This window comes from Apium graveolens, chromosome 9, assembly GCF_009905375.1.
Source record: "Apium graveolens cultivar Ventura chromosome 9, ASM990537v1, whole genome shotgun sequence".
In the NCBI taxonomy this organism is placed as follows: domain Eukaryota; kingdom Viridiplantae; phylum Streptophyta; class Magnoliopsida; order Apiales; family Apiaceae; genus Apium; species Apium graveolens.
Genome location: NC_133655.1, coordinates 72,146,488 through 72,156,266, shown reverse-complemented (window position 1 = coordinate 72,156,266; position 9,779 = coordinate 72,146,488). Strand labels below are relative to the sequence as shown.

The window sequence follows — 9,779 nt, the reverse complement described above, 5'->3', positions numbered from 1 at the left end:
GTTCTCCTTCTTAATCAGTATTAAGGGAACAATTCTAAATTTGATCATGTTCAATATACACAAAGTATACTAGCATTATTTATTAGTCAATATAAACTAATATAAATAATACTACAGCCATACCAGTGGATTGTCCAACACCACCTGTGCTGTGAACCTTATTATATTATATAACCGTATTTAACAATCTAATATTATGTATCCCATTTGATACTAGATTGTTCACAATATATAATATTAGACAATATGTAAACATTCAAATGATTCTCAAATAAACTGGCCAGAAATAAATGTACATACTTCAAATAAATATTTTCAGTATACACTAACACTTGACTCACCTGAACCTGCTGACGATGCACATAATGATGAACATGTTGTGTATCGTAAGTGGATAGATGATGCAAATGTTGCTCAATGTATCATGCAAGCTTCCATGAACATTGAGCTACAGAAGCAGCGTGAGCATATGGATGCTCACACTATCCTAATACATCTACAAGAGTTGTATAATGTGGCAGGGAGGATAGCTCAATATTACACTACACCATAGATGGCCTATCATAATGGTTTAATCATGGGTGTTACAAAATTATGTTACATTAGGTATGCTCATCTTAACCTACCGCAACGTAGTATTTTTGATGTTACCATAGCTTTTGTAACATGTTACTATAGCTTCAAAGTGTTACATACGTTAACATGTGGAAACTTATATTACAATAGGGTGTTAATGGATAAAAAAGTAATATTTTACAAATAACTAAATATATATAATTATTTGACTTGAAAATTAATCATTATTGATAATATAATTAAGCAATAATATTAATATTAGCAAAGATTGATAAAATATTTTTATTATTATTAATTATGTAAACTTTACTAATTAGTAACTGATAATTTTTTATTAATAAAAAATTTGAACACTATTTAAACATTAAAGTTTATTAAAAACTAATAAGTGAAAATAAGGGCAGTTTTTTGGACTCTCGTTGGGCTCAAGCAGGCAGGCTTTCAAAGTTTTCGTAGAAGCGGCAGTATTTTGGAAAACCCGGGTATTCAGACAAAGTTCAAATTTTCAATCACAAAACAACTCTCTCAGCCCATCTCTCAGTCGCTCTCTCTCTCTCTCTCTCTCTCTCTCTCTCTCTCTCTCTCTCTCTCAGCTTTCAATTGAACTAGATTAGCTTAATTCGAGCTAGGGTTTTTAATTGGAATTGGGGTTTAAATCATGCGGTTCTCCTTTTAATTGGAATTGGAATTGGGGCTTTTTAATTGGAATTGGAATTGGGGTACTAAATCTCTCTCTCATTTTGTGTATATGAATATATTACCTCTTTCTCCCTCTCTCTGATTTTGTTGTTGTTGTTATTGTATGTTTTTTTGATTTTCTTATCATAATATATTCATGGAATGTTTGTGCACTGGCATGTCTACCGTCCACACTATATTTATTGAAACGATGTCTTTATATTTTATGTTCTGGTCAGATCTATATTCTGACCACCATCTTGATGGAACCGTCACCTTCAGAAGTTCACCACTCTCGTCTTTTGCATTAGGAGTAAGTATTATTTGGTCTTTTGTTTAGTTTCTTATGATCTTCTTATGAATTCCTGTTGTGTATCCCTATATACGATTATATTAGAGGAGTGAATTTAGACAGTTGAATGCCTGAATTGAAGTACTTTTTTATTTTATTTGATTTGAGTTGTGTGCTAAATTTAAGTAATTGATGAAAACAGGGCCTAAGGAGTTCACATCTGTGTATTACAGTCTCCAGAGATGGAGGGTGAGTGTTTAATATTTGTACTAGAATTGTTGGATTTAGGTATACTAGATATGTGATTTGGTGAATGTAATGGATGTGACTTGTATTCATGTGTTTAGGAGATCTTTGAGAAGAATGATGGGGATATTAGTGGTAAAATTGATGCTTCTGAGCTGAGAGAGGCGCTGGTGAGCCTTGGATTTGTGGTGTCACCTCTGGACTTGCTGGTGTCCAAGTTTGACAAGACTGGTGGAAGGAACAAGGCTATTGAATATGAAAACTTCATCAAGTATGAATCGATATCACCAGTTCTTGCTCTACTTTTATAAAAGTTAGAGTTTCTTCGAACTAAATCTAACTTTCTAACATTTTATTTTGTTTCCTCTTTTATTTTTTGGTTGTTTTGATTACAGGTGCTGCCTCACTGTGAAGGTATAGCTTCTTTTTAAACATTATGGTTTTCTGAATTTTATTTTTTCCGCACTGTGTATATTGTGGTTAGTTAGCTATAGACAGTAATTGTTGAGTTCGTAGGGAATTATTGAATTACCTGTAGACTCCAGACTTTGACTAATATATTTTTGGTATAACACCTGTTGCGACTTGGAGTGTGAAAACTAAGATTGACATTGTATTGTCCGTAAATATTGGACTAAGATATTGGCATGTGTCTGATGAATCAGTATCTCTTGCAGGGACTTACTGAGAAATTCAAGGAGAAGGACACTGCATACATGAGTTCATTCTGCATATTTAGAGCTACAAATTTCTAGTTATTTCCTAAAGTGTTGGTAATTTCTCCAGAAACAGAGTTCATAGTATTAATATCTAAGGATTAAATTTGTTGTGATCCAACCCTTTCTTCAGCTATATATGTGTAGTTAATACTTCTTCCATGATTAATGAATATTACTTAAACTTCTTAACTCTGATTATATACAATCTGATTATATCCTATTATGATTGTGGCCATACTTACGTGGTCGGCGACTCTGCACCACGAATTAATGAGTACAACAGTCATATAGGGAACTATGCGTTAATTCCCGGTGACAGGCTTGCAGTTGTGCATACACAACATGAAGAGATTCCAAGCTCAACTTCACACATAACTTCTGTGGATTGTAAGTTACAAGTTTTCTTTTGTAATGAAATATTATTGTATTTGATCGTTTGCCACCAAAGTTGGCATCCTGAAGGGTGCCAACCATGGGAGATGCTCTGATTAATTTGATAGACCATAGATTGAAACTGTAATTGTCCATTAGCCTGATTTTATCCAGCTCTATCAAAAAAATTTAATAACTGAAAGGTGATGTCAACTTAGAGTTGGTAGAATGTGTATGTTATGAATCTTACGAGATAGCAGATGCAGGTTTAATTAATCTATAGATATAACAAATAGAGAATAATCATTTTTGTTATTATTTCAACATGGCTATCTGATGGATACTCTGCTACCCTCTGAACCTCCAGGGCAACAACGAAGAAGAGTAGATGGGTTATATAAGTTATAGAATGTTATTAATTGGATGTTGTCTTGTAGACTAATAATATATGTGTATATATGAGGATGGTTGCTTGGTTTGGTGGTAAGATGTTTGTGATCAGCATGTTCCTTTTTTTTTAAAAAAAATCTACTTATAGCTATTTTCTTTTATAAACTGTTGTCTGTCCTAGTTACTCGTAAACATATACTGTAAAGAACATGAAATGTTAAACCCTTCTATTCTTCTTAAATTTCTTGTTTAAGTACTTGTTTTAATTAAAGATATATCATGTGAGGCTGATTATGTTTCTGGTGTATATTATTAAAGAGTTTTGATTGTATAAAGTTTTTTGGGTCTAGTTCCACTGCAGAAGGTAACGAGCAAAAAAAGAAAAGAATAAAGGGAGATTAAGATATATCAAGAGTTTTCCCTTCGATGCGGAACCACCTGGATGCCCTTGCATGTTTAAAGGGTGAAGAGGTATGCATTGCCTTGTGTAATCTAGCGCAGATATGTCTGTAAATATCACACAGTGTATTGTATCACTATTATTGTATGGTTTGTTTACTTTACAACACAGAGACTATTACTACAATCTTTAGCCAAAATCCTAATTTTATTTCTGTTTGAAGCAGTTAAGTATATTGTTTCAGGTAGCAACTAGCGTCAGGCTAGAGGATGCAGATAAAGATGATTGGTTCATTGTTAAAGTAATTCATTTTGACAGAGAGTCAAAAGAGTAAGCTTACTTTTACAGTTCTACCAATGGGGCTCAATAAATGTAATTTAAGTTTTAACTTCCGTTTTCCCGTTAGTGCTTCCTGCCTATGAAACAATTGTACATGAATTGCAAACTGATGCCTAATAGGGGAAAACCTCCTTGCACGGTAGGTTTTCTGTGGTTCCGTATTTTACATGACCATCATGTCCTTTTTCTTGTTAGCCCCCGTTGATATATATATTTGTGATACTTATGGTTATTCTTGTACACTTCTAGACTGTAATTACAACTTCAACTGGTATAAATATGTATATTTTTTCCAAACTAAATAATAATGGTAGACTTGTTGCGGTCCATTTCAATACCTTGTAAGTGAACTGGTATAGTGATAAAATGTTCAAATTTTACTTATATATATGTGTTTAAGTCCAGAAGTTTGGCCTCAAATTTAATATGCATAGTATGCATTATTTAATGTATACTTATATATAGCAACCTTAAACCTGATCAATTATGGCACTAGTGTTGCTGAAGCTGTCCAGCTAATGGCCAAACATAAAATTCTGAGTGTGCCTGTTGTTCATGTTGATGCAGCAAAAAATGCTAGCTAGATGGAGAGATACATTGGCATCATTGAGTTTGCAGGCATTGTTGTATGTATATATGCATCATGTATGTAAAATAGTAGTTGTTATAGAATATAGAAGTACAATACTTTTGCATGGGGTATATATATAGGGTATTGTATGACCTAACCTTTGTTTCTTTCTCATTTCAGCTGTAACAACTATATATTTGTTGATGAATGCATACGTGTCAAGTTCTCGGCAGCTACTAGCAGGAAGTGGATTAAGTTTTGGGATGTAGATTAGTTGGTTGTATTGGTTAAATTTATTGTGATTTATGTAGATTGTAAACTGGTTATGAATGTAGTTGAGGTTATGAAATTTGGAATGTATTAGATTAATGTAATATATTTTCAAATTTTACAATCGATTTTACACTTTATAATATTAGTTTTTCATTTTTCTTCCTAGTAAATTGTTATAGTAGCTTCATAAAGTATTAGAGTAGGTTGTTCAAAGTATTACCCCAGGTACAAATTTGATGCTAGCACTGTGGGACCCACATGCCACGTCACCACTACGGAACCTACATGCCACGTCACCACTGTGGGCCCCACTGGTGGGCCCCATTTTTTTTGAAAATTCTGAGTTCAAAGGTAACATACATATTGTGATACTATAGACATAGATTAATGTTACCTTTGACGGCTATTGTAACACAAAAGTGAATGTTACACCATGGCAAAAGTAATGTTACCTTAGGGGCCAAAGGTAACTCGAAAAAAAGCAACTTAATTTTTATGTTACCTTAGGCCTTTTTCTGGCTGTGGTAACACTTTTTTGGGCCTGTTGTAACATTTTCTTGGTGTTGCTGTAGGCCATTTATGGTGTAGTGTTAGATATTGAAGGAGTTGTTCGGTTGTAGGATGCTGAGGGATCATCTGCGAATGACCATGTACTTAAGATGATCAATTTGATTGAATATCTTGGATAACTTGGTTTTGCCATGGATGGGGAGCTGACTCAAGACTTGGTATTGCAATCACTTCCGGGTTCGTTTTCGCAGTTTGTTGTGAACTTTCCTATTAATAAGCTGGACGTCAACCTGGCTGAACTCCACAACATGTTGAAGATGGCAGAATCGAATTTTCCCTCTAAGAAGAGTTATGTTCTTCTAATTGGTGAAGGTTCTAATCCTAAGAAAAGGAAGAGGAACCCTCCCAAGAAGAAGAGGAAAGTAGGTGAGAAAAAGCCGATTCCACCAAAAGCTGAAGACCCCAAAAGAAACATTGTTTGCTTCTACTGTAACAAGGTGGGGCACTGGAAGAGGAACTGCAAGATTTACCTTGTAGAATTGAAAAAGAAGAAGGGTAGTGAGACTGCCGCTTCTGATTCAGGTATGTTCATGATTGAAGTGAATATGTCACCAAGTCAAATTTCTACTTGGGTATTAGATACCGCCTGTGGTTCTCACATTTACAATTCGTTACAGGAACTAAGGAGAAGTAGGACTCTCGAGAAAAAGGAGGTGATTCTACGGATGGGAAATGGAGCAAGAGTTGCTGCTGAAGCTGTAGAATTATTTGATTTACATATGCCAACGGGCAAGACAATTATTTTAAGTAATTGTTATTTTGTTCCTTTGATTGTGAGGAATATTATTTCTATTTCCATGTTAGACTTGGCTGGATTTTCGTTTGTTATTCAGAATAATAAATATTCAATTCTTAGAGATAACGTTCTTTATGGTAGTGGTATTTTAAATAATGGTCTATATGTACATGACGTAGAGCATAATTTACTACAAATTGAACACACTAATAAAAGGAAAAGGGATGATGAAAATCTTACCTATTTATGGCATTGCATACTTGGTCATATTAGTGAAAATAGACTGCGGACATTGCATATGGAAGGGTTACTTGACCCCTTTGATTTTGAATTATATCCTACATGCGAGTCTTGTCTATTTGGTAAAATGACCAAATCTCCATTTAGTGGACATGGAGAGAGGGTTGCAGATTTTATAGGATTGATACACACAGATGTATGTGGACAAATGTCTACGCAAGCCATGGGTGGATTTTCATACTTCATTACTTTTATAGATGATCGATCTAGATTCGGATATGTGTATTTGATGAAACACAAGTCTGAAGCCTTTGAAAAGTTCAAAGAATATAAGAATGAAGTGGAGAAACAAACCAAACATAGTATTAAAACCCTTCAATCAGATCGAGGTGGTGAATACTTGAATGGAGAGTTTCTAGATTATCTTAAAGAAAATAGTATAGTCTCTCAGTGGACTCCTCCATATACTCCACAGTTGAATAGGGTATCTGAAAGGAGAAATCGAACTTCGTTAGACATGGTTCAGTCCATAATAAGTTATGCAGATCTTCCAGTATTCCTTTGGGGTTATGTATTGGAAACCTCAGCATATTTACTGAATAAGGTGCCTTCCAAATCTGTTCCTCAAACTCCATATGAGATATGGAAAGAAAGGAAACCGAGTCTTAAACACGTTAAGATTTGGGGATGTCCAGCTTATGTTAAGAAAGTTGACCCTGATAAGCTGGAATCTCGATTCATAAAATATAGATCTGTGGGATATCCTAAAGAGACTTTGGGGTATTACTTTTACACCGATCATAGGGTATTTGTCTCCAGACATGCTACCTTTTTGGAAAATAGTTTATCCTTGAAGGAAATAGTGGGAGCAAAATAGAACTTAATGCAGTTCAAGAAGCACAAACTACTACGGTTCAAGAGGAAACACATGTTCAGACTGAACAACCTTTTGTGGAACAGCCCACTTATAGGTCAAGGAGAGTGTCTCGCCAACCTGAGAGGTATTATGGCCTTGTCATTGAGAATGACAATGAGTTGTCATTCATTGATGATGACGACCCTATGACCTATAATGAGGCTATGAGTAATATTGACTCAGAGAAATGACAGAGTGTCATGGAATCGAAAATGGAATCTATGTATGCTAACCAAGTATGGACTTTGGTTGAAGCACCAAAGGATGTAAAGCCTATTGGGTGCAAATGGGTATACAAAAGAAAGATTGGAGCAGATGGCCAGGTGGAGACCTATAAGGTCAGGCTCGTGGCAAAAGGATTCAGACAAAGGCAAGGGATTGACTTTGATGAAACTTTTTTGCCTATAGCCCTGTTGAAATCAATTCGGATTTTGCTTGCGATTGCTGCTTAGTACGACTATGAGATCTGGAAAATGGATGTCAAAACGGCCTTTCTCAATGGGAAACTTGAAGAGGAAGTGTATATGACACAGTTAGAGGGTTTTGTTTCCAAAGAGAATGAACACCTAGTGTGTAAGCTGCTACGAACCATATATGGATTAAAGCAAGCTTCACTATGAAGGACAATCCTACATTCTCGGTATGAAGATCTATAGAGATAGATCTAGAAGAATGATAGGTCTTACCCAGGGTACATATATCGAGAAAGTGCTTAAAAGATTTAGCATGGAAAATTCCAAGAGATGTCTTATACCGATGAGCCATGAAGTATCCTTTTCCAAAAGGATGTCTCCTAAGATACATGAGGAAAGAGAGCGTATGAGTAAGATTCCTTATACTTTAGCAATTGGATCTATCATGTATGTGATGTTATGTACTAGGCCTGATGTTTCTTACTCAATTAGTATGACAAGCATATATCAATTCGATCCAGGAGAAGACCACTGGAAAGCAGTGAAAAACATCCTTAAGTACTTACGAAGGACTAAGGATATTTTTCTTGTTTTTGGTGGATCTGAGTTGAAAATAGAGGGTTATATTGACTCTAGTTTTCAATCATAAAGTGATGATAGCAAATCCATGCCAGTGTAGAACCACTCATAAAGTCATTGTCTCGGATTCACTTTGATCGTCATAAAGAGAAGATGGGTATTAGATACCAGGGTGATTGGTTTTAGTTCAAGTGGGAGATTGAAAGTGTTTGTCCTAAATCCAATCATGTATGATGAGTTAGGAAGAACTTTCTTGTATTCTTATTTAATTTCATTAATATTAATAAAATACTTATTTTGGTTTTATTATGGGCTTTATCTATTTAAAGTGTTTTGAATAAGATGTTCCATAGTTTAGAGTAAAGCTTCCAGAATTATAATGAGATTGTAATAGTGAGATCTAGAAGATGATAACTTTAGACTTAAACAGTTCCTGATCATAGGATAACTAATCGGAAGTTAGTGAATCCGCAAAGATTGGTACATACTATGCTTGCTCCCTTCAGGACGATATCTGTTCTCATAGGCATTTGTGTGGTGACACTATAGCTGGTATGTAGGTGCTTATTTGAGAATAAGTTCACTGAATATGACTCAATAAGTTGGACAACTAATGGAGATTACTAATGTGTCAATAGTTATTCACTGAGTGATAGTTGTACAAGTGTCCTTAGACTTGAGATCGTTAAAGTTATCTTGTATATAATGAACTGTGCTTTGGTTTAGTCCTTAGTCTCAAGGACATTCATTAGGTCTATTCTGGGCATAGGGATTTGTGTATGGAGATAGTTAACGTCAATAGAGGATCTACCCCTTCCAGTATAGGAAGAGAATATCCTATGTTATTCTTAGTATGCGAGTTCTGGAATCTTTGGCCAGAGTGTATGAAATTAGAAAGGAGTTTCTAATTTGTATTAATATGAACTTTGCATTATGAATAAGAAATCATATGATTAAATTTGATAGGCCTGACACGAGATCCATGCCTTGTATTTAATCGGGATATTGTAAGGGTAGAAGGAATTCATTGTACGGTAACTAGTCACTGACAGGTTCTTGGTATTCTAAGTAGTAAATTCATATTATCCGGATAGTCGTGATATGTAGAGAAGCATCACTCACGATGTAGAATAAATATAATTAATCAGTTAATTATATTTAATGAATTTTAGAATTCATTTAAATAATAAATAGAAGGTTTATTATTATTTATTTCAACTACCGGCTTAATATTAAACCTAGGTCACACCATAAAAAGATTAATTTATTGATGAAGGTATTTTAGGAGAGCAAGTTGTTTCTAAAGAGTTTAGAAAAATAATAATGATTAAAATAGTTTTAATTATTATTTAAACATTTTATAAGATAAAGTGTGGGATTTATATAATAATATATATTTATATATTAATTATATGAAAACCTAGTGAGCCCTATATAAAGAATGAGATGAGAAGGGTTTTGGTATGCAC

The 9,779-nt window shown here is 34.4% G+C and overlaps 1 protein-coding gene across 1 annotated transcript; it reads left to right on the top strand.

The window, feature by feature from the left end:
* Positions 1-1,738: 1,738 nt before the first annotated feature.
* On the top strand, positions 1,739-2,547 carry LOC141685323 (calcium-binding protein CBP-like). Its single transcript, XM_074490433.1, has 4 exons — positions 1,739-1,795; positions 1,894-2,063; positions 2,188-2,206; positions 2,470-2,547. Exons 1-4 carry the CDS (start codon positions 1,739-1,741, stop codon positions 2,545-2,547), a joined length of 324 nt encoding a protein of 107 aa, XP_074346534.1.
* The last annotated feature ends 7,232 nt before the right edge of the window (positions 2,548-9,779 follow it).

What these genes read in the sequence shown, in the direction of transcription:
- LOC141685323 (XM_074490433.1), top strand. Translation starts at nt 1,739, where the DNA reads ATGAAAACAGGGCCTAAGGAGTTCACATCTGTGTATTACAGTCTCCAG. An exon ending in ACAGTCTCCAGAGATGGAGG is followed by an intron (nt 1,796 to 1,893) that starts GTGAGTGTTTAA and finishes TCATGTGTTTAG; the next exon opens with GAGATCTTTGAGAAGAATGA.